Raw genomic sequence first — 24,427 nt, 5'->3', positions numbered from 1 at the left:
CAGGCAGGAACACGTGCTTCGAACAGGCAGATGGTTTTGTTAGACATAGCCTCACATGTTCCCAAAATAAGGCGGATCATTTTTTTCAATATTGCATGAAGCTGGTGTCCCTGACACCCAGAAGCGTATGCAGGAAAGACAACAGGGCACCCGAAAATTCATATGAGTGCTTTTCATCCATGTCATGTTTCCGAAGACATGGCAGCATTTTACGCCCTTCCCATTGCTTGCAACGCCAAACATGTATCCAGATTCGACAGCAAAGCTTACGATACTGCGAAGTGTGGCTAAGCTTATCAATATGTTCGTCAAAATGTACGCTTGTTTTCACGGCAGGCGAAAATTTCAAGATTACGAACAAATCTTATTCTGATGCATGCATAAATCTCTCTCTGGGCACAATAAGACCAGATTCAGTCCACTGGAGTCCACGCAATCCTATCCATTTTCCATCTTCACCATTGGAACATATGTGTTTGATTGGAAACTTCATGAATATAATGGCATTCACCCTCACCAGGTTAAAGGGAGTGTTCAACAGTTGTATGTGGTTTTAAAACGAAACAGGCATCCTGAAGATCATTCGGTGCAGCTCATAGTCCTGCCCGTGTTAAGACCCAAAACATTAAAGCTTCTGAGCTAAACGCCCTCAAAGATGGGCAAATGATTTCGTGCAGTCTATTTCAAGGTCATTTAGGCATGTATGACGCCGCAGAAACGTCATTTAAATCCTGCCACCCCATAAGCCAGGCGTCGTGCATAGTTCGGAGGAGCACTATCGTCCAGTCGTCCAGATTCGGCGTGCGTGAGCACAATTTCTAAATAAAGTGGACGTCAATTGGCTGAAATGACTCTCAACCAAGATTGTACAGGCTGTCCAAATTCAATTACGAACCACGTTTAATGCCACATAATGCCAGAAATTAGATATGAGTGCTTGTTATTACGGAAATAAATCTTGATATCGAAGAACTTGAGGCTCGCGCCATAACCAAGAATGTGAATGCAAGTAAATATCTTAGATTCACGGACAAACATGGAAGAACATCGCGAGAAAGGGCCAAAGCATGAGCACATAGCAATATGTGGTTCATAGCATACACCTGTAGATTCACCAAATTCATATAAAGTATGTAGGTCTGTGTATGAATTTATATGTGTTCAACCAATGACGAAGCCCAAATCGATGTCCGAGATGACGCAGAACTCATGCAACCAGTATTAACCGAGGTCCCTCTTCTGAGCAAAGGGTCACGGGCGTTAATTCCAGGTCAGTGGGCTTACTTGTCCCTCAGAGGGTCACAGTGACAAAAGGGCTGGGTATATTTGCATTTAAATAAGCGCCAAGGATTACGTTAGGAGGCATGATCCTAACACAAAAAGGTCGATAGGGTCATTTTAGGTCACTGAACTCTTATAACTTTCAATAAGTTCAAAGAAGACGTCTGTTGGCATCCATGATCATTAAATTCTACACAAGCATTCAAAAACTTCGCTATAAACCGACCTCTCCAGTAAAAAAAAAAACTTGGTTTTGACCACCGTCTGACCATACCTGCTCCAAGGTCAGTGAAATAAGTCGTGATCATAAATCAAATTTATCTATTTGTCTGAGAAATCATCTCAAAGATGTATGGATCCGTTGAACACCCCGTTGTTGCATCATATCAAACGATTATCTAGTCATTGCCTTCGCTGACAATCGCTGTGATGCCTCGTAAGCTTATTCTCGACAGGCTTAACTTTGCTTGAGCTTGGGCTTACTTGGCATTTTGACCTGGCAACGATTTCTCAAGGTACATCTAACTTTGTTGCCTAAAAGCTAGCTACTCAATGACCAACGGCTACAAACAGTTTCGCACAGCTGCGCCACGCCGTTCGGAAGTTTTTTTTTCCTGGAAAAATCTGCGGGGAGTCAACTTGCCTCCTTCACCCCACCCAAGCGCGTCAAGGTCGCATAGCCGATCTTCAGAACGCTGGGAAGGGACGACGGCTGACACGGGCTGTTTGCAGCGATCATTTCCCGCGTACCCGGGCCTTCATGTCGGCGAGCGTCCTACTGACGTCGAGCGAGCGTGGGGCCAGCACCAGCACCGAGCGGCCGTCGTCGGCCGGCGTGGCCGCCACCAGCGTACTTCGGAATATCAGCTCCCTGCGGCGCACGACACGCGGCTGAGATTGGCACTGTCAGTGCACATCGAACGGCCACACGAGGGCAACACACAGGAGTCACACACGAGTCAATAGTCACACACAAGAGTCAAGCGTCACACACAAGATTCAAGAGGCACACGCAAGAGTCAAGAGTAAGAGTACGGAGCTTGGCGGAAGGGCACCGGGAATGAACAAGCTTACGAGGCATCACAGCCCGCAGGAAATATGAACGGCAGCAGCACTGAAGGTACGGCCACCGCCGGCTCTGCGGCTGATTGCAGCGGGAGAGCGTAGACCGACATCGGGTGATGTTGCGAGGCACGCGGTATGTTGCAATCACTGGCCGTGATGGAAGAGGTGTCGCAACACATATCTTTCCAGCTGCAACGTGCTGCTTCGGAGAGGTTTAAGGTCTAACCCATACGCGTATAGGTTCCTAGCAATGAAGGGACAACTCATGAAGCATATCAACATAAAAAGGAGGCCTTATGAGAAAGCGCGCATACCTACATCTTAGAACCTGCTTGCCAGGTGCTTCGTCTCCAGGCTTTTCAAAAAGCACGTGGAGAGTAGTAAGCTGGTCCAGACGAGGACTTCCAGCGAAAAATTGCACAGGTGGGATCGACTCGGCCATCACAGCGCACTTAGTGCTTCTCAGTTCTTGGATTACCCAACTATCAATTAGTCTAGCTGCAAAAAGCCACTTGCGTTTAGCAATAAGGAGTGCAAGTAACGCCAAGATACTGGCGTTTGCGCTCGACTGAAGAATGAATCCGCTGTGAAACGCATGTCGTCGATCACTGACGCTGGATCGTGGGCCGCCTGCGCCAGCACGTCGCTAGTAGTCCGAGCCTGACCACTACCAGCGGCGGCGCAGCAGGAGGGGGGGGGGGGGGGGGCAGAGGAAAGCAGTTGCACCCCCTGCTAACAGGCAGAGGGAGCAAGGGTTTTCGGGAGACAGCTTTTCCAAGCTAAAGGCATTGCCAATACCCGTAGGTTACCACAATTCATATCATGGAGGTCCCATAGCTTAGCTGGAGTAATCAAGTGGTGTCAAAAGGACCTTTGCTATATGAAGCCCGTTTTTTTAAAAATTATGAGGCCACTTTTAAAAATAAGGTTGCCCATTATTTAGATCGAGGGGCCCAATTTTGTGTTTAAGAGGTCCCTTTCCTGGCTGGGGAGGACCCGTTGCGAACTAAAAGGCTCCTGCTATCGGTTAGGAGGTACCCTCTACATTTATACGGCCCTATTTCTGGAACAGGAAGCCCCTTTCCTGCATCAGATTGCCGCGGCTCTGGACCAGGCTGACCTGATTTGGGATATAAATGCCACATAAATATATTTCCTCCCTTCAGTGGAGAGCCCCTGGCTGTACCAACATCCTAGATTTATTAAGCAAGTCCTCCCAGCCCACGACTGCTCCAAGCCCTCTGCTGCAGGCTCGGTCAGTGTGCATCACGGCGATTTTGAACTTTTGTCGGTGGCCATCTATAATGCAAAACCTGGGCCTAAATGCTCCTCTCCATCCCACCCCCCCCCTACTCCGAGCCCTCACCCCCACGGCCTTGGCGACGCCACTGAATTAGTGCAATAGCGAGAAGGCCCCAAAGACGGCTGAGGGAGGCCCTGAAAAACGGCTTGCCCTAGATAAATCAGCAACGCCGACTTCATGCCGGCGACCAACCCAGCGCGGCACCGATCCTCGAGCACCTTGCCAGCGTAACCACAGACGCGTAACAATCACACTATTAATGACGGCTGCTGGATCGTAGCAGAAGCATACAAAGCTTATGTCGAAACGACATACAACTTGACGTGTAAAAATGCCGCAACAGCTTTTTTAGCCTTACTAGCAAGGCGTAAATAGTACACACATTTTCATTCATATCACATTGCGTAAAACACGAGAAACACAGCCTGTCAATACAGTTTTATAATAAAAAGTGGCTGAAATCAAGAACAAAATCAAACAAGGCAAATATGACGCTCTTGTGTCAAACTTTCTCCTTTGGTGCATAACGCTGATAACGGTGCCACGGACTCGTAGTGAATAGGGCGACGATGATTGTGATGGATGCGGTGGGGGGAGGGGTGGATGAGTTGGTAATATCTGTCAATGCCATAACATGATGACTCAGTTTTCTGATCACAGTGGTAGTTAGTAGTCGTCAGAACCCTGCGTTGACGGTGTCTGAGTCGCAAGCAAGATGTATGTTAGTGCACTAAGTGTTCATTCCTCGAATGCTAGAGTATCTGATGAAGGAAGTACCGTATGCTTTTATTACGCATGTCTTACTCCCTTTCTTTGTTATTTATGGTAGCCATATGGTGTGTTTTGAATGAGCATATGGTCACATGAGTGTGTGCTGGCTTTGTTTGGGAAGTGCTTGCATGCTAAATTTGTCTGTACATTAATTACAGGTAATTATGATTGTAGGCAGGTGCTTAGCAAGTATGTGCCTGTCTCTCAATTATGGATCCCAAGTCACCTGATTTTTTGTTCTTATGGGATTATGAGATTGGAGGCTGATATATTGTTGGACCCCAGGTAGATGCATGCTTAGCTACTAGCCTCATGCATGGCACATCCTCTTGAGGTACCCCTATTGTTTACTTGCCTATTCATGAGAGGGTGTGGGCTGCCCCTGTTTCTTGCTTTGCCATTCACTGAACAAGCTGTTCAAAAAAGGTGATGAAATACATTGACAGGTAATTTTTTTGGATATTGTAAGATGAAAACAGTCTATGTTCTATTTGTTCACATATGCAATAGTACCCTCTGTATGATAGCTAGGTTTGTGAAGGAAATCATAAAAAATCATGGTTAGACAATCTTCTATTTTGTGTCAGTCTACTCATGAAGCAGTCCCTTCATATGGATAACTTGTCAGTGATTTGTATTACAGGATCATGGGTTTCACTCGCTATGAAACATCATATTTTACATTTTTTAAACTTCTAATTTCAACCCTTTGAGTGGATGGATATCTAAGATCAGAGCTCACACTAAACAGTGCTTTTGGTGTGAGTCCTGATACTTACCATACTATGATAACATTTCAGGCTAATGACAAAACTTGTCATCTCAAATGTGATATGCTGCAATGCCTTGCATGGTCCTTCCTGCCCTCTGATATCATCTGGCCCTTAGTGCAGCCACCACTATACCACAGGCCATAACTGACAAGGGCTTACAGTGAGCATCAAAAGTGACTCAAACTCCTGCCTGCTTGCAGGTGGATGAGCAGATCAGAAAGCGGGCACCCTAAAAAGTGAGCTGTCAAGACAACATTGATGGTAGCCACTACCAGAATCTCAGTCTATGAACCTTTTGAGCAACTAGATTTTCATTGAGTTTCAGCATGTGCATTAGCATCAAAGTATTTGGTCCTCCCCACTCACTATTTTTTAATGATCTCAACAGCATTAGGTGTTGAGTTATACACATGCAAAACAGCTATGTGTATAACATTATTGCTCTGTATCTTCTCATGTTGAGTAGGGTGTTTAACAGGGTGGTTAATAGTACAGTTATTGGTACATTAATATTTAAACATGCATAAGTACATCAGTATGGTGACGTGTAGTGTGGACTTTGCTACCATTGATATTGGGTTGTTCATATCAGGTTGTGCAAAGTTGTGCATTCTGTGGTGTAGCCCAGGTAGTTGAACTTTGATTTATTTATTAGTTTAACCTTCATTTTCTCATTACAGAGTCCATATCAGATGATTTCATTGCCTGTTTTATGTAAAGACAGCTTGACTTCATGAGGCTAAGCGAAACTGTGTGACAATGGCACCCAAAGAAGAAGAGTTTGCAAATGTCATTGGTAGCATAAGGCCTCTTCCAGAGGACAAACAGAATACCAGCTCCACACCTGGTGAACATGTTGAGCTGAAAGAGTGAGTGTCCACCCCTATGATGCCATGGCCAGTTCATTCACGATTCTGGTTGTAGTGCAGGAGAATAGTATTGGTGATACTCTTTATAATGATTTCAGCTAAAAAGATGCCAACTCAGTTTATATCCTGTCTCATATGTTTTTGCCTGTGTTTATGTGCCCTGTGGCATGCTTCACAATCCTATGTATCATTGGCTAGGTTGATCCTATGTCATCCCAGAGAAATGTGACCTATATTTATCTTTCCAACAATAATCCGGTAGTTTTTGACCCTTTAAGAACTATAGTCTCAGTTCAGCTAACATCACACTATCGGTGTTTCAGGCTGAACAAACAGACCAGAAATGACTCTCCTCCTCCAGTATCATACACGCAGCTGGTAAGCCGGCTTGTCATGCCAATTTTAGGAGCCTCTGGGAGGGGCAGGCTCAAATCTAGCCATTCAAAAACACTTGCAACCTTTGCACTTCAAAGTGTTGCATCCTCTGCAATTTAATTAGCCACAATGCACTCACTGCATCATATGTGCTTGTTGGTCAGTCAAATGTCACTTCCTGTCTCTTTGTGAAAACACATCGTGGTGGTCTCATCAAGAGATGACAGGTTGGAGACTGCTGCCAAATATGGCTTATTTTCCCTGTCACACTGTGGCATGAGATTGACACAGACCAGTGTCATTCAACGATTTGTTTGTATTGGTTTCTGACGACTTCAGGGGCAATGCATTGTTTTCACCACCCTCTCTTGCACCAACTGACGGCACGCCCTGTGCACCGCGTCGGTGAGACCCCTCTGGCTGTTGCCAGTTCCGGTACGCGGACGGCCGGGACCGGGCACTGGTGGCCTCGGGTTTGGTGTGTGCCGTCCTCTCGTCCCTCTGCCTGCCGGCCATGGTGGTGCTGCTCGGCCTTCTCACCAACGCCTTCGTCGGCTTCCACGCCGCCGGCCATCTGAACGGCACGCAGGCCGCTGTCAACCGCACGGTGTGAGTCGCGTGCTGGCGCGCGCCAGCTGACGGCCGACGGGCGGGGAGGCGTGCCGCCCGCTGCAGGAACACGTGTCGGAGCGTTATGTGCGGGATAGCCCTTTGGTTTGATTTAAATCGCATTGTTGCGCTGCCGTGTTTGTAGTCGGTGCCTGTCTGCCGCCGGGTATAAGAAATAATCGATATTCACTGTGTCGTTGTCCTTAAGTTTGTATTTGGTATTTTGTAGAAAGAATATCTGGCGGCAATTTCACCCCTCGCCTGCAATATGGCAGCAGTTTGATCGTATTTCATTGGGCCCAACATGTTCTCAGCACCAGGTGGGATGTCTTCACATTCCCATGTTGGATATCTCCAATGTCCACGTCGCCGCGCGCGCCGTATCAACGTGGCCAGATCTGCTGACGGTGGGGTGTCGCCAGGTCAAGACCGGTGGAACTGCTGCTGCCGGACGGTGCCAGTCCGGAGTCGTTCTCTGAGCACGTGCTGGTGTTCCTGGTGGGCAGCTGCGTGGCCGGCACGTTCCAGGCGGTGTTCGCCGCTCTGTTCGTGTTCTGCCTGGACTTCTCGTCCGCCAGACAGGTTCGTCAACGACTCAGCACGAGCATCAGCTCTGGGACACCGGCCGGCCGTCAGCGACTCAGCACGAGCATCAGCTCTGAGACGCCGACCGGCTAGGCAGAACCTCTGCGTGCCAAGATCCGATCAGGCTGACCAGGCCGCCATGTGGCCAGGCCAACGGCAGGTGTTCTGGCCTCGCTCCCACCAGGGTCATCAGATGCTCGTTTGGAACCTTCCCGCCCCCCTAACGGTACTCTTATCCCACAAGGACGGGCTGGACGCTATGTTAGAATCTTTCCATCGTCACATCATGTAGTGGTTTGACTTGTGCCAAGTCATGCAGATGGTGTGATTTAGTGGTGTAACCAGGGGGCTTCTGGGGTTATGCCCCTCCCCCTGGGAGAGGTGGCGTGGGCCTCCAGGGCTTCTAGACACAAAAGCCTAGCTCTGAAATATCAAAATTGAAGAACAAGCCTAAAAAAGCATATTGGATAAACAACAGGGCCTGAATAGCGATGAAGAGGGACCTCCTTGGATGAACGTGCCCCCATGTTCCAGTTTGACTCCCTCCTGGGAGTGATCTTGGTTGCGCAATAGGTGTACTTACATAGACGCGTCGTTGCATTACTGTCGTGAGCATCACAAGCAGACCGAATCGCAGCGACTGTAAGTGGCCTTCAGTCGCCCGCAGCCGGTCCGTTTCGCCGCGGGCTTCGCTCGAAGTCTTCTCTTGACTCAAGTTCTGTTTTCGTCTTCGCTATCGGTACGTGTTGTTTACTCCAGGGATGTGGCACGCTGGTGGTAGGCCTCCAGAGATATCGGAATGCTCGGTTAAGTTTTTTTCGAAAACAAGTATCGCCTAGAGGGATATTGCGACTCCAGCGCATCCAAGAGCCCAGTATAAGTGAGAAACTGAGGGCTACTCTCGTTAACCTCTTGTGCTACTAAAACGTTCTGTGGCATCTCATCAGACGTCTTCAGGCTCATGAAATCAGTCGCTAAATGTCACTTGTAAGGTCAGTAACTTCGAATAGCACGTGTCTTCTTTGTGAAGTGAAACGGCGGCGTCTGACGGCTTTTTTGCCGGAGAACCAGTCCACTCATTTTGCTGGATTGGTTGGACGGGGTGTCCACGGAACCATCATATCAGGGTTAATGCCCGAACTCGGTTGCAGAATGGGAGAATAGGCTGCGCTGCCGCCACTGAAAGACCGCGATTTCGCACAGACGTTAATTGCCATTGACAAGGGCTGCGACAGCTATCTGTGACGATCATAGCTGCTCAGCACTGGATTGCGGTTATGGTGTGGCCAAAACACCTGCGACAATGTCACGTACATGCCGTTGACCGCATATGCGACACATGACATATGCGCATATGGAAAATATGACTGCTGAGTATCACGCATGTCAGAGTGTTACAACGAAAAGAACCTGTGACAGCCGAGCAATTCGACGTTCTGAGACGTTGCAGTGCGATATCTGGCTGTGCAGCTCATGCATCCGTTATTCGCAACACGTAGCACAACACATGTCGACGCAGCACATGTCCGTGTAAGTAACACGTGTTGATGTGAGCTTGCAAGGGCACCCAGCATGTGTCGGTACGACATGTGGCACTGCGACATGTCGTAATGCAAAAGTGACATCACAACGTACCATGATGCGGCGCGCGCGTGCGGCACGTGGCAGCATCAGCGGGTCACTTGCTGGCGTTGAGTGGGCGCCGGTGCCGTGGTGTAGCACGCGCGCGTGCGACACGTGGCAGCATCAGCGGGTCACTTGCTGGCGTTGCGCGGGCGCCGGTGCCGTGGTGCAGCACGCGCGCGTGCGGCACGTGGCAGCATCAGCGGGTCACTTGCGGGCGTTGATTGGGCGCCGGTGCCGTCGCAGCGCCGGTGTCGTGGTGCAGCACGCGCGCGTGCGGCACGTGGCAGCATCAGCGGGTCACTTGCTGGCGTTGAGTGGGCGCCGGTGCCGTGGTGTAGCACGCGCGCGTGCGGCACGTGGCAGCATCAGCGGGTCACTTGCTGGCGTTGAGCGGGCGCCGGTGTCGTGGTGCAGCACGCGCGCGTGCGACACGTGGCAGCATCAGCGGGTCACTTGCGGGCGTTGATTGGGCGCCGGTGCCGTCGCAGCGCCGGTGTCGTGGTGCAGCACGCGCGCGTGCGGCACGTGGCAGCATCAGCGGGTCACTTGCGGGCGTTGATTGGGCGCCGGTGCCGTCGCAGCGCCGGTGTCGTGGTGCAGCACGCGCGCGTGCGGCACGCGGCAGCATCAGCCGTCACTTGTGGGCGTTGAGCGGGCGCCGGTGCCGTCGCCAGGTGAAGCGGATCCGGGGCCTGTTCCTGGAGGCCGTGCTGCGCCAGGAGATCAGCTGGTTCGAGACGAGCGGCGCCGGCGACTTCGCCACCCGCGCCACCGAGTGAGTCGGCGACGCCCGGACCTCGGTCACGGCGTCTGCGCCGGGGACAGAGGCGCGAGGGCAGCTGGCGAGGGGCTGGAGGGGTCAGGCTGACCGGAGGACGGGTGCTCTTGGTTTGGGATGGATCTGTGTGATAGGCGTCTTCGTAAGTCATCTAAGTCCTTACGATTGATCTATAATCAAGCAAGCTGCGGTGATTTGTTTTGCAACAAATCCTCATGCACCGTTTGCCAGAAATACTGCAGATATGGTTGACTCGAGGCTCACCAGCCGCAGCGGTCATTTCGCCCCCATGTCGGTCATGATTGGCCACTCAGTAACACCATCGAGGTGACTTCTGACGCGATGTTGGTTTGTGCAGGGACCTGGCCAAGGTGCAGGCGGGCATCGACGACAAGCTGGGCATCTTCGTCTTCATGGTGTCCGTGTTCGTCATCTCCATGTGCAACGCCTTCTACCACGGCTGGCGGCTGACGCTGGTCATCCTGACGGCCGTGCCTGTACTGGTCGCTATCCTGGGCGCCATCGCCAAGGTACGCCGCCGCCGCCGCCGGCCGGCTCGTGCTGCCAATAGCCGTGGTGGTAGGCCCTCTCCTTCCCAATCAGAGGTGTCATTGGCGGCTCAACTAGAGGATCAGGCCCAGATCCCGCCGTGATCGTGTGGTTTATGTTTAGAACGGTTGTTAAGGCATTAACCGGGCAGGAACCAGCCGGCAGCCCATTTCTAAGTTATGTGCCACGTCAGCTGTCGCTGCGGCGCCGGAGCCTGCGGTATTGCAGTAACAGGACAGACGTCTCTTGATTGCGAGCTCGGGACTCGAAGCTCGCCGCGGCAGTGTCATCTTTTACCACTTGCACTCCTTATGACGTATTTCAGCGTTACTGGCCTTGCTAAATGACCTGGAATTCTAATTTGTGTGTTGATCTGTGATCTGTGATCTGATCTGATCTGAAAATCTGTGATGTTGACCTTACGCTGGCGTCTTGATCGGTGACTGCCGCCGGGTCCCCTCTTCCCCTCCCACTCTGCTTTCTCAGCGGTGCGCCGTGTTGACCCCGGCCCTGGACCGCGTGTGCAGGTGCAGTCGACGTTCATGCAACGGGCCACAGCTGGTTACAGCCAGGCGGGCGACGTGGCCTCCGAGGTCATCTCCGCCATCCGCACCGTGGTGGCCTTCAGCGGGCAGCAGCGGGAGGTGGACAGGTCAGCGGACGGGACGGGACGGGACGGGACGGGACGGGACGGGATGGGACGGGACGGGACGGGACGGGACGGGACGAGACGGGACGGGACGGGACGGGACGGGACGGGACGGGACGGGGGCAAGGTTGAGGCGCCGAGCCGTGGTGCTAGGAGTGAACAACATAAGCAGGTAAGAATTCCCGGGTCAGGTCGCCCTTAGGTCGTGGTGGGTGAGCAGCTCTGTGGGGGTACCATCGGTGCATAGGTTCATCAGCGTACGCAAGTACGAAAACAGCAGCTAAACAAACAGATGCCGCTGATTTTTAGAACACAGCATGCCCAGCGCAGTCACGTTCTGTTTCGGGTGATAACAGTGAACTGAGAGGTTCATAGGGTCCAGGCAGTAGTGGAATACCAATGCAGACGTAATGTCGCTGGCGGCGTGACCCACGGAATGGATGGTCGCTAGAGGCTCGTGATCACGTGATGCCCGGAGTGTCGCACGCCGCGAAACGCCCGCTGAACTCCGCCCCAGAACGCGTGTATTTATGGGTGGACGTGCTGTGAGGAGCCCTCTGTGGTGGGCGCGTGCCAGGAGTGTCGTGTTCTATGGAACATGACTGATGTGACCCGCGCCAGGAGCAAGCACGTCGTCATTCTTCAGCCGGCGAAAAAAAAAACAATTGTGCTTTGTTGATCCCGAGCCACGAAGGGATGCAATGGAAAGAGCTTGCTAAAGTGGCAGCCAAACGTGCAGCGGCCACGGCTTGCTCACGCTCGATGACGCTTTGTGTCCGCGGCTATTACCCGGTGGCCTTCAAATTCGTCCAGCGTAAATGGTAAAGGTCCGGGGATTCTCAGGACGCAATCAAGCTCAGAGGCCTCACCTGAAACAATGTACATCACGCTCGCGCAGTAAGGCGAAGTGAGGTTACACTTTATTGTATGCGCGATGGTCACACCTGCGCTACCCACCATTACCTTCCATATGGAGAAGAGCGGCCGCTGTGTGTGCGCGCTTTTGGAAGACTATGACGGTTAGTCATGTGCTGGTCGTTTGCCAATGCTGCCGGATGGAGCGTCGCCGCGTTCTAGGTCCGGCTATTACTCACACATTTCTGGCTGAGGTTCTGTGGTACAGTTCGCAATATATTAACTGTCTCTTTGATTTGCTCACCGTCATTAGCCTTCAAGCGATATATTCGTCTGTTCGGCAGCGAAGGCACTCTCTTTCCCGATCGATGATTGTCCATGCTGGTAGATCTGCAGTGGTTAGTCAACTCCGCGTCATTGAAATGCGGGCTGCAGGCGCCAAACCACCAAGCAGTTGTGCCGCCCTAAAACTCAAACCAACCATAACACTCAGACCCGCGTACTCGGCACGCCTTGCTCTGTAGCAATTGACGCTGAGCCGTCTCATGTCGCTGCTGCAGTTCCAGTGACCTGCACCACGTGAATCTGACGCGGCCCACAGCCTGACTATTAGTCCACAATGGTCCGCACCGCCTCCGCCTCACGTTTCTGGCGTCTCAGTCGTACGTCGGCCCGCGCCACATACGCCCGCGCTGACCGGCCCGGCCGCTGCCGACAGGTACTCGCGCTGCCTGCTGGCCGCCCGCCGCTGGTGGCTGTGGAACTCGGCGCTAACCGGCCTGGGCGCCGGCCTCGCCTGGTGCGTGGTGTTCGCCTGCTACGCGCTAGCCTTCTGGTACGGCACGGCGCTCATCCTGGACGGCGAGTACGACCCGGCCTCGCTCACCATCGTGAGTCGCGCGGGCCGCGCCGGGTCACCTCCCGCTGTCGGGGGTCGCGGCTCCGAAGCGGCACCGTTGGCAACAGTTGTCGTGCTGCGCTTGCAGGCCGTGGCCGGCGTCCACGGTCGTATTTAGTCACCGCTGGCAGCAGTTGCCGTGCTGCGCTTGCAGGCCGTGGCCGGCGCCCATAGTCGTATTTAGTCACCGTTGGCAGCAGTTGTCGTGCTGCGCTTGCAGGCCGTGGACGGCGTCCACGGTCGTATTAAGTCGCCGTTGGCGGAGCGGTGTTCCGGTCGGTACTGGACGTTCTACCGAGGTTGGTAAGCGGGTGAAGCTGTGCTCAGGTGATCTTCATTGTACTGGTGGCGTCCCTATCTCGTCAGACGCTGTTCACTGGGAAGCCTGTAATGTGGTGTAATTACTATGCTTTCCCGTCTGTCAGGCGTTGTTCAGTGGAGAGCACTGTGGTACTGATCGTCATTATTACGTACGCAGCCTGTGTTCAGCTGTGCCGAGACGTCGTGCTGATCGCCTGCGGCCCGCCGTGCGCAGGTGTTCTTCAGTGTGGTGATGGGCGCCATTCAGCTGGGACAGTCGGCTCTGCACCTCTCCTCCTTCAGCGAGGCCCGCGGCGCCGCCGCCACCATCTTCGCCGTTATTGGTCAGTCGCGGGGATACACCGCTGGGAGACCCGGGAGATTACCGAGCTACACGCGGATCGGCAGCTCTGTTTTTGTCGAGAAGTCGGCCGTAGGAACGTCCGTCAGTATACGTCAGGAAACGTCAGTTCATTTGGTGGTACTTTTTAGACGCCATTTGCCGCCGCGGCTCAGACAACAGTCTGTGGTCGAGGTGGCCGACAGGGCGCCGTCCTTCGTCGCTATCCTAACTGAATTAATCGTCCTCTCCACCCCTGTCACTGTTTCAGATGTGTTTTGTTCCAGCCATGATAAATGCCTGCAGACAGCTGGCGCTTGTTTGTCTTGTTATGTGATGCCACGCGCGCTCCAGTGTTGGCTTTTCTCACTGGAATGTGTTGTTCGTGTGACCGGGCTATACTGCCGGTCAGAACGCCGCTCTCAAATCGACCCGCTGGGGAAGGGGGGGGGGGGGGAGCGGCGAGACGCCTGAGACGGTGCCTCGTGTGTGTATGTGACTGACCGGGCTATGCCGCCGGTCAGAGCGCCGCTCCCAGATCGACCCGCTGGGGGAGAGAGGCGAGACGCCGGAGACGGTGCCTCGTGTGTGTATGTGACTGACCGGGCTATGCCGCCGGTCAGAGCGCCGCTCCCAGATCGACCCGCTGGGGGAGAGCGGCGAGACGCCGGAGACGGTGCGCGGCCATCTGGAGTTTCGGGACGTGCGGTTCAGCTACCCCAGCCGGCCAGACGTGCAGGTCAGTGGCGGCCCGCCGCCACCCTACACTCAGCGCAGCGGACGGGGCAGGGGGTCTGGCTGGGCCGCGTGGCCGGGTCTGTGCTTTATTAGATAAGTGCGCGGATGGCATAATTGCTCAGACTATCGTCCTCCTCTGCTGTGTTGGTAGGAACACAGCGTTTTGGCCAGTGAACTCTCCGACCGTTGTCGGTTGTTATGGAGTCTTGAGAAGGACTGGACTGGTATGCGTCACGACCCGAATCCTCTCCTTGGAATCGCTGGCATTTGAATCAGGGTCTTATCGCTCGCGAGTCCTGTGCTTTACCAACTGAGCTGACCGAGGACAGGAGATCTGTTGGTCCGGTGGTACATCCCCTGGTAGTGAGTTTTACATGGCATGCTACCTAGACGTTGTCACACACTCACATCACGAGAAATCACCACAAAACATCACATCAACCACCGTCTTACTGCCCTTACCATCCCCGGTCATTGGTTCTCACTGTTTGTATTTAACCTTTCACCCCCATACATTCATGTCGATCTTCCTCAGGTATATGACAGGTGCCTGTCCACCAAAGTGTTTTCGTCCCCGAACCGCCCATTTAAGTTGTTTCACGCTCTAGACTACGAAATTTACGACGCTATTCTCTCTGGGGTTCAGAAGGAATGTTGCCGCATCGATATAATTTATTTATCATGCAGTTTAGTCTCGCCGGGAGCTCGACACAGGATGACGGCACTTCATTGCATGGCTCGTACAAATGTTTTAGGGTTTCAAACTCGCTTCATTTGTCACAAAACCGATCGCTGTCAGCCTTCTCTGATGCATAGAATCCCTTCGGTTCGGAATATTTGCGAGCGATCCTGTATTGAAGGTTTTGCAATGAGGCGGATGCTCTAAGTGCAAACAGCATTGTATATATCTACGCATAGTTTGTTTTCTCGCCTCAACCGAGGCTCCGACATGCCGTCACTCATCCATCGCGTGTAAGCTGTGCTGATCCCAGCCCGCTGAATTGGACTCGCCTTCCCTTCAGTTCCCATGTTGGGGCAGCCATGCTCTGTGAAGCTGACCCTGATCGACTCCCGACCGTGCTTCGCCTGCACTCCGCCGAGTGGCCTGGAGTGGCCTGACACCAGCTGGCGCTCCATGGCATTCATGTAGTCTGGCGTCGGGCGTGGCTACACACAGATCACCTTTAAACGTAACGTTATTATCCCAGGTCCTACGACAGAATAACGTGTCTCCCTGCACCCGTCTGGCCACCTTATTCCACGTCGCGTGCTGTCGTGCCACAGCTATCGCCAGACTCAGTGACAGTCTCTGCCGACCTGAATCAAAACAGCAATCCCGTACATTCCGCTATCTGGCTGGAATCAACCCGCACCTTGCTATGATTCATGTGTGTGATTGCTTCGACATTATCATCTAAGACTGTTTGGGAGGTTTGGGCAAGCACTAAGTGAATATTGCAACCTCACTACCCCCCTATGAACAATCTGATCAACGTGCATGCGCCCACAAATTAAGTCTTCTGAATATTTTTTTCCGCCTACAACATAAATCGTCAATTACTCATGTTCAGCTGTAATCCAGACACAATGCAACTTTATGTTGTGACCCTATCGCAATGTCTGCAAGATTGGTGTTATTAACCAAATGGTTGAGTCGTCTCAATGCTGCGTACTCCGATACAGGAGTGTAGTTCTAAAAATGAGTTTGGGGCGCGATGAAAATGAATAAACCTACTCAAAGTGAGCCCAAAAACCTCCAGATTTGGCCCACCTCTTTCGCAATGTTTTGGGAGCTGGAACCAGTGTTGGGAGAGGCCTGTTGAATGCAGTCGATCCTTCAGTTGCCGGTTCCGCCGCGCTCTCGCGCCTGCGGCACCGCACAAAGCAGCGTGTTGTCCCTCACCGGGCGCGGCCGCCCGGCTGCGGCGGTCGGCGAGCGGGCGGTCTGACCGAGCGTGCGGCTCGTCCCAGGTGCTGCATGACCTGAGCCTCAGCATCCCGGCCGGCCAGACGGTGGCGCTGGTGGGCACCTCCGGCTGCGGCAAGTCCACCTGCGTCCAGCTGCTGCAGCGGCTCTACGATCCCGACCACGGGCAGGTGAGGTGGCGGTGTTCCGGACCCAGCGCCGGTCCGGGCAACGGTCCGGGTCCGGGCCCAGCGCCGGTCCGGCCGCGAAGCGGTCCGGGTCTATGCCCAGTGCCGGTACGACCGGGCAGCGGTCCGGATCCGGACCCAGCGCCGGTCCAGCTGGGCGGTTGCTGTCCGCTGTTGCCGTGCGTTGGGTGTCGAGAGTACACGGTGAGGCCTTCGGAAATGGGGTATCACGCTAAAGCGAGAGGAATAAATGTCAAGTTGGCGTCCAGATAGTTCGGTAAAGAGAAGCTTATCCCGAGCTGGGTTAGATCGGAGCTTGCAGGCCTTTCTAAATCCGAGGTATTGGGAAGAAAGGTAGAGTTACGATTTGTTGGGACTCGCTGGGCCTAACCACGTCAGGTTTTGATCACGATACGACGAGGAAGAGACTGTCAGTCCACGTGTGCGGGCATGTAGTTCTCGGTCACTGATTTATGATTTGCTCGTCTTCATTCCCTGCTGATATGGTCCCTTGCTTATGGCGGTTATCTCTGAAGCGCCCATAAGCTGGCCTGCGCCGCGACGACTTTTATCTGGTGGCCGTGACTGTAGCCGTGGTCCTGGCGCCTACCCTGCCGCAGGTATTGCTGGACGGCCAGCGCGTCTCCGACCTGCGCGTCTCCTGGCTCAGGAGTCAGCTCGGCGTCGTCTCGCAAGAGCCGGTCCTGTTCCCGATCTCCATCCGCGAGAACATCCGATACGGTACGCGGCCTCGTTGTTGGTGCGGGAGAACCTTGCCCCGTCGTGGCGCCGCCGGTCCGAGGTCTGGCTGCTTGTTTTGCAGCGACCGGCACCGGCGTGTTTTGTTCTAACGTCCAAACGGGGTTCATAGAACTGATGTAAAACTGCACGTTACAGTGTTGGGCAGGCATCTGGTTAGTCAGCTGCATGGGATTTAATCCGACTTCCTATGTATGTACATATTCGCTCGGTAGCAAATATTGTTTGCCCCAAAAGTGTGCTCTGTGTGCCATTGTCTGCACGCCCAGCACGAGTCAGGCTTCCTGCGTTCGTGCGTTCAGCTTGGCTGTGGGTACGTTTTCTGTCGTACCTGATGGTTGCGCGGGTTTTGGTCGTTAGGGCTTGTTGTGTGTCGTCCTTTTTGCTGATCCACCTCAGCGTCCCACCATTTCTGTGTCAGCTTTCGCCCCGTGTCGACACCAGTAGCATCTTTCTGGTTTCCACGTACAAGCGGGTGTGCCGTGTAGGGCTGCGCCTCGTCTTGCTAACCTTTCACTGGGTTTTCAACTTTTCCGACAGATGTGCCGGTCAGTCACGATAACGGCAGTTGTGGACGTATGTCGTGAAAGGTCCGTCCTGCGGCCCAGTGCGCCGCTAGACCCGCCCAGCCCGGGGGCGCCCCTCACGCCCTCATCCTTCCCCTCAAATCCCTGCCCCCCCCCCCCCCTCCGCCGCAGGCCGGCCTGACTGTTGTAAGGCCGAGCTGGAGCGAGCGGCGCGTCCCTCTCACCCTGCCCTCTCCGCCGCAGGCCGGCCTGACTGCAGCGAGGCCGAGCTGGAGCGAGCGGCGCGCGCCGCCCAGGCCTGGGACTTCATCGCCGCGCTGCCGGCTGGCCTGGACACGACGGTGGGCGGCCGCGGCGGCCAGCTGTCGGGCGGCCAGCGACAGCGGGTGGCCCTGGCGCGCGCCCTGCTGGCAGACCCATCCGTGCTGCTCCTGGACGAGGCCACGTCGGCGCTGGACACAGCCACCGAGGCGCGCCTCCAGCAGACACTGGCAGAGGTGAGGCAGGCGCCCCTGGGACGGGCGCGGGGCGGAGTCAGCACCGGCGGGGAGCAGATCGAAGAGAGGTTTTCACGGGGAAGACAGTGATGCCGCTGGCGGCTGGTTCGTTTCGCAGATATGGCTACACACAGCGTCCCTATTCTAAGCCTTTGGAAATATGTTTTGGCATGTGTCTGACGCTATCAAGGGTCTCGCTGTTGTACCTCTGGCTGTTGTTGAATCCACCTCGTGTTCTCGATGTTTTGTTTTCGCTGTCCGGAGACTCACTGCGGCGCTCCAGTGACCAGGCCAGATGCCCCCGTGTCCGCCACACCACGCATGACGGTCCGGCGCGCCCCGCCCGCGCCTCCGTCGGTGCCGCAGGCTCGCGCTGGTCGCACCACGGTGGTGGTGGCGCACCGGCTGTCGACGGTGCGCTGCGCCGACACGATCGTGGTGCTGCGCGAGGGCCGGGTGGCCGAGCGCGGCAGCCACCAGCAGTTGATGGAGCGGCGCGGCCTCTACCACCGGCTGGTCAGCGCCCAGGCCATCGCCGAGGAGTCGGCCGGTGGGTGACGCGCGCGCGGCGTGCGGCCGCTCCGCTCAGAGAGGGGGCGGCCGCAGAGCGAAGCGCGTGGCCACGAGCGATGGCTGGGGCTCAGCGCATGCGTTGGGAACACTGGCTACTGTGGCGACGCTCTCTGATTTGTGCCGGTGATCGCAAGACCTCTGCCGTGATGATGTAACAGCCTCACCAACCGCGTGACTAGTCGTGGCATACATTTGTGCTCCTAAAACCCACCGGCACGTTGAAAGCTCTGGCGGTTGAAAAGTCAGTATGGCTTACGGTGCAACAAATGTGTTCCCACCCATTAGAGCCAGATGCCGTCAGAGCACCGCGTCCCTCCCCAGTGGCGGCTAACCGAGAGGTCACCCAGCACCACCATTCGCCTGCAGTGCGCTGTCTTGTCTCCTCGTGTGTTACGTGGACCCAATTTCTCAGTCATAATCGCTGGATTATTTATCGATGCTCTCGGCGCGAATTGTCGAATTGTATATCGATATTGTCAGCGCCTATCATCGGATTATGTATCGATGCAATCTGAGGTCCTTAGGGTCGCCGCGCTCTGGTAGCGGTGGGGCCGGGGGGTTCAGACTGGAGTCGAGCGGGAACCCTTCGGCCCCGGGTCAGACGTCGTGACTCTGGATGCTGGATTCTGCGTGATTCTGGACCGCCGCCGGCAGACCCGGCGGAGGCGGCCGAGGAGCCGCCGGCCGTGCGTCGGCCGCGACGCCGCGCCAGCCGCACCGTCTCCATCTCGTCCGAGGACGGCGAGCCCAGCCTGGCCGAGGTGGTCGGCCACGTGGCTGCCACCGGGCTCGGCCGCACGCACTCGATGCGCCGCTCACGGCGCCGACGCAGCGTGAGTCGGGCTCCGGCCGGCGGCGCCCCTGGGACGCCGGGGGTGGAGAGGGGGAAGTGGCGGAGCACGCCGTGGGGTCGCGGGGGGGGGGGGTGCTCAGGTGTAGTGGGGGGGGGGGAGGGGCACAGAGAGGTCGGAGGTGCTCCCACCTCCCTTTGTAAAGGGACAGCCATGCCGAGTCCTGTAGCTGACCTGAGAACTTTGCGTTTAGCTAATGTCGCTTTGTCAATGACTGAACGTTTCCCATCATTACGTTTGCCGATGGCGTCAGGTGTGTAGGAAACGTCTGCGGTTGTCTCCATGTGGTGGTGACCAAGTGGCCCTCCCGTCACCAGGTGAGCGTGCCCCTGGAGGGCGAACCCACCTACCCGCCGGTCTCCATGTGGCGGTTGGTCAGGATGAGCGGGCCCGAGTGGCCGTACGTGCTGTTCGGCGTGCTGGCCTCGGCCGTGTGCGGCTGCGCCATACCCGTCTACGCCCTCTTCTTCGGGGACGTGCTCGCCGTACGTACCGGACCCGGCCTGCGGCGCTCGCCGGGCGTGCCAGCCGCGCGCGCACGGCGACAGGTGCTGGTGTGTGCGCCTCGTCCCGTGGTGGGGGCGTGTGGCGTGTTCGGTCCGTGAAGATGTGGTGGTGCGCTTTTTTTAGGTGGTGCTTGGTTTGCCCGTGCGCAAAACATTTCGCCTGTGGCTATCGCCTTGGACGATTCGCGAAATCACCTTTGGATCGGTCTGGGAATGACATACTTACGTAATAATTGTTACGTCATGTACATCGCAGATTGTCCAATTTTTTTCAAATTTTTCGTATTGAGTATGATCATTTGCACGTTTGTCGATCTGGTCTGTTCCTATGCCGTTGACCCCCCCCCCCCCCTCGTTCTCCTCCTCAGAACCTGGCGGAGTCGGACCGGGAGGTGGCGCAGGCGCAGGCCAACTTCTACTCACTCATCTTCCTCATGGTGGGCATTGGGCTCGGCACGGCCATGTTTCTGCAGGTGAGGGGACCCGCCGGCTCAGCGCGTGATCGGTGTGCTCAGCCTGCCGTGTTCTGCTGGTTTGTCTGGCTCAGCGCGTGTGCTCAGCCTGCCGTGTTCTGCTGGTTTGTCTGGCTCAGCGCGTGGTTGGTGTGCTCAGCCTGCCGTGTTCTGCTGGTGTGTCTGGCTCAGCGCGGGATTGGTGTGCTCAGCCTGCCGTGCTCTGCTGGTTTGTCTGGCTCAGTCCGTGATTGGTGTGTTCAGCCTGCCGTGTTCTGCTGGTTGTCCGGCTCAGCGCGTGATTGGTGTGTTCAGCCTGCCGTGATCTGCTGGTTTGTCTGGCTCAGCGCGTGATTGGTGTGCTCAGCCTGCCGTGCTCTGCTGGTTTGTCTGGCTCAGCGCGTGATTGGTATGCTCAGCTTGCCGCGCTCTGTTGGTTTGTCTGGCTCAGCGCGTGATTGGTGTGTTCAGCCTGCTGTGCTCTGCTGGTTTGTCTGGCTCAGCGCGTGTGTTCAGCCTGCCGTGGACTGCTCGTTTGCCTGGCTCAGCGCGTGATTGGTGCGTTCAGCCTGCCGTGCTCTGCCGGCTTGTCTGGCTCAGCACGTGATTGGTGTGTTCAGCCTGCCGTGCTCTGCTGGTTTGTCTGGCTCAGCGCGTGATTGGTGTGTTCAGCCTGCCGTGTTCTTCTGGTTTGTATGACTCAGCCAGAGTATGTATGACGTGTTGCGTCGCCTTGCATTCCGATTGTGTCCTACGTTAAAACTCCCACTAACTGGCAAAGACAGCATCCTCCACGAATGATAGCGTTTGTATGTGTTCCGTCGGGCGACCCTGCGCCTGGAGTCGTGGGATTCTGGGGTGGCTGGCATCCAGTGGCCGTTGGTCTGGCACATCAGCTGACTGATGCCCGACAGAGCGTCATGTTCGGAGTGGCCGGGCTCCAGCTGACCACGAGGCTGCGGCAGCTGACCATCGCCGCCATTCTTCGCCAAGAGATGGCGTTCTTCGACGAGCCGGCCAACTCCGTCGGCGCCCTCTGCTCGAGGCTGGCAACTGACTCTTCAAACATACACGGCGTGAGATGTCCGGACGCCAGCTCTCGCTGTGCCGGATGGATTTCTGCCGAGGCTGTTCTCAAACTCGCATACATGTTTTTCACCTTCACATCGCGCTCCGCATCTTGTTTGCGCGCAGCTGCTGGTAAATGAACGGAGGCGAAAGAGGCTACCGCAACGCGGACTAAACCAAGCTGATCATAAACAGTATCGCGATTGTCTCCATCGATGCTGGAAAGAATGTGCATAAAGTGTGATTTTCAACGTAGCCATTGCTTTTTAAGCCCCCAATACAGCTATGATCTTGAGATCTCCAAGGTCGTAAAAACGAGCATAAGCCGCTGTGGGTTAGTAGCACGGCGTCGGCCGGCTGACTGACGGCGCCACCGGTGCTGGGCGCGTGCAGGCGTGCGGGCCGCGGCTGGGCACAGTGGCCCAGGCCGTCTCCACGCTGGCCTTCTCCGTCTCGCTGGCCACCTACCTGAGCTGGCGGCTGGCAGCCGTGCTGCTGCCGTTCGTGCCGCTGGTGCTGGCCGCCTGCTACCTGCAGACGGCGCTCATCTCCGGCCAGCAGATCACCCAGATGGACGCCGTCGACGCCGGCGCCAGTGTGAGTGCCGAGGGGTGCTGTCGGGGGGGGGGGGGGGGCGTGCGATCCCCGTCGGACCGGCTGGGGCTCCCACACTCGTGTGGAACCGCAGCCGGTCCCCACACAGGCACGATACCAGCATAACTGAAACAGCGAGGTCGCCCGGTCCATGGTTGACAGCATGCTCTACTTGCTGGATCACTGGACAATGTGTGCCGGTCATGAAAGGTTGTCACAGCTTTGTTCGGCCAGTGTGTGACGTTGGGTGCTTGTAGTGCTGCTGTAGTCAGTGACTGCCCCGGTCTGACGTGTTCCCGCACCCTTCGCCGCCGCTCAGGCCGTGATAAACGCTGTTCCGTCGTGCCAGGTCGTGTTTGACCAGAGGAGAGCGCGCGGCCAGAGGGCCGTGTGGTGCTCGCATTGCGATGCATTTCCGTCCACTTCTTTAACGTCTTTCGCCCGTCACAGGTTCTGGGAGGAGCATGCACACGCTCTTGCCACCTGCTCAGGTTGGTGGTGGATGACAATGGTTCAAGTGTTGGATTTGCATGTATCGGCTGTTGCTAGTGACTGAACTTGCCACCTGCCTCTGTGGCATGCTGTGTTTCTTAAATCGCTCCATGTTATGAAAATTGCACCGCTTCCTTCGTTTCCGCTCTTTCGTGATATTCGTATCTGGCTGGCAGGTTTGTTTCACAGAAACTGCATGTTGTTTGTGTGTCCAGCTTGCTTTGCGACACGACTTTTCAGTGTTATTTTCGGTCTTTTCGCTCGTTTGTGGTGTCCTTGTGATGTGCTCAATGGTGAATTTTGCACACAGACAAGTTTGATGGTTTGGTGTGCTCTTGGCAACACTGCCACCCTGGTTTTTCTCCAACGCATGCAACCGATGAAAATCGAAGGCTCATTTTTGATAACTGCACCTTCTCACACCTCCGTGATTCGAAGATGGACGCGTCCTGCCGACGTTTACATGCGTCGCTGCACGCTTCGTGGTGTGATCCAGGCCACTGGCTGACGCTGTACATTGCCGGCGCAGACGGTGCTGGAAGCTTTGCGTAATATACGCACGGTGGCAGCACTGCGGCTGGAGCGGTTACTGCACCGGCAATACGTGGATACGCTGGAGGAGGCCTTCTTCACGTATTATCGCGTCTCCATGATCCGAGGTAAGACTGCTCGTCCTGTGGTCCAAGTGATTTTACTGAAGGCCCGCTGACGGGGGCACATACTGATCCGACTGGGGCGGTGTTCTCATATGATACAAACCTAGCTCGTGTGGACGCGCCCCCGTAGTACCCGGACGGATCGCCTCGTTAGAGAACGTTGTGCCATGCCCGTACATACTGTTGAGCTGCGTGGAGCAGCACCAGCGCCGCTGTTATAGGTGACGCTGTGATCGTGTGACGGGGAACTTAAGGAATGGTTCGTAAATGTATTTGTGCGTACCAGCAATTCGTGGATTAAGCTGTTGGACCGCATACTTTATACATTTCGTTGTCGGTGACGCGTCTTCGATGAACTGAATGACGACGGGACCAATAAGCCCTGGCGCGATCTACGGCCCATGTGGACATAATGTCATGGCCGCGCTTGTGCCTGTTTCGCTTGAACCTGCCTTGTGGGCGTACATACACTGTTGTAGCCTTGGTAACGCCCGAAACGCGACCAGATGCGGTGCTGTATTGACGCGTGACATCTAGTTCGTGGTGACCTCAGTGCCCGGCGGTCAAGTCCGCCGCCTTGATGAACGCGGTTCTGAGGGGCCCAGCATTCTGGGGTGCAGTTATGTTTAGATCTGTAGGTGGCCCGCTGCCGCCCCGGTGGCGTCCTCCTCCCATTTACTGCAGGCCACCTCGGGCTCAGTGCCCTGTCAAATCACAGGCGTGTAACGTCCGCAGGCCTGGCATTCGGGTTCGCTAACGCGGTGCCGTTCTTCGCGTACGCCGCCTGCATGGGCTACGGCGGACAGCTGGTCGGAGACGGCTCGCTGCCCTTCCAGAGCGTCTTCAAGTAAGGGGCGCCTGGCGTGGGCCGAAAGCCGGAGGGTATCGGTTGGCAAGACGCCAGTCGGGCGCGCGGTGCGGTGTGGTGCCTTGCGATTTGTTGCTAGCTTCGTTAGGGGTTTGGGAACCACCTGCGCGAAGCTGCGGGGTTTCT

At 55.5% G+C, this 24,427-nt stretch overlaps 1 protein-coding gene across 1 annotated transcript in view; it reads left to right on the top strand.

Moving 5' to 3' along the window:
• The first annotated feature begins 4,205 nt into the window (after positions 1–4,205).
• The window catches only part of LOC119105424 (ATP-dependent translocase ABCB1), a 26,302-nt gene continuing 6,080 nt past the window's right edge, over positions 4,206–24,427 (top strand). Inside the window, exons 1-23 of the mRNA XM_037228889.1 lie at positions 4,206–4,260; positions 5,394–5,429; positions 5,874–6,062; positions 6,386–6,440; positions 6,868–7,046; positions 7,469–7,628; positions 9,932–10,032; positions 10,394–10,565; positions 11,112–11,236; positions 12,807–12,978; positions 13,522–13,630; positions 14,250–14,365; positions 16,336–16,461; positions 17,079–17,199; positions 17,988–18,241; positions 18,608–18,795; positions 19,527–19,647; positions 19,983–20,150; positions 20,540–20,644; positions 21,538–21,699; positions 22,085–22,288; positions 23,307–23,436; positions 24,169–24,280. Of these exons, the coding sequence (XP_037084784.1) occupies positions 5,953–6,062; positions 6,386–6,440; positions 6,868–7,046; positions 7,469–7,628; positions 9,932–10,032; positions 10,394–10,565; positions 11,112–11,236; positions 12,807–12,978; positions 13,522–13,630; positions 14,250–14,365; positions 16,336–16,461; positions 17,079–17,199; positions 17,988–18,241; positions 18,608–18,795; positions 19,527–19,647; positions 19,983–20,150; positions 20,540–20,644; positions 21,538–21,699; positions 22,085–22,288; positions 23,307–23,436; positions 24,169–24,280 (2,990 nt within the window). The 5' untranslated portion in view covers positions 4,206–4,260; positions 5,394–5,429; positions 5,874–5,952. The remainder of the gene's footprint in view (positions 4,261–5,393; positions 5,430–5,873; positions 6,063–6,385; positions 6,441–6,867; positions 7,047–7,468; positions 7,629–9,931; positions 10,033–10,393; positions 10,566–11,111; positions 11,237–12,806; positions 12,979–13,521; positions 13,631–14,249; positions 14,366–16,335; positions 16,462–17,078; positions 17,200–17,987; positions 18,242–18,607; positions 18,796–19,526; positions 19,648–19,982; positions 20,151–20,539; positions 20,645–21,537; positions 21,700–22,084; positions 22,289–23,306; positions 23,437–24,168; positions 24,281–24,427) is intronic.

The sequence above is a fragment of the Pollicipes pollicipes genome, unplaced genomic scaffold (genome assembly GCF_011947565.3).
Source record: "Pollicipes pollicipes isolate AB1234 unplaced genomic scaffold, Ppol_2.1 Scaffold_6138;HRSCAF=7277_pilon_pilon_pilon, whole genome shotgun sequence".
NCBI lineage: Eukaryota > Metazoa > Arthropoda > Thecostraca > Pollicipedomorpha > Pollicipedidae > Pollicipes > Pollicipes pollicipes.
This window is presented reverse-complemented; position numbering and strand designations above follow the sequence as displayed.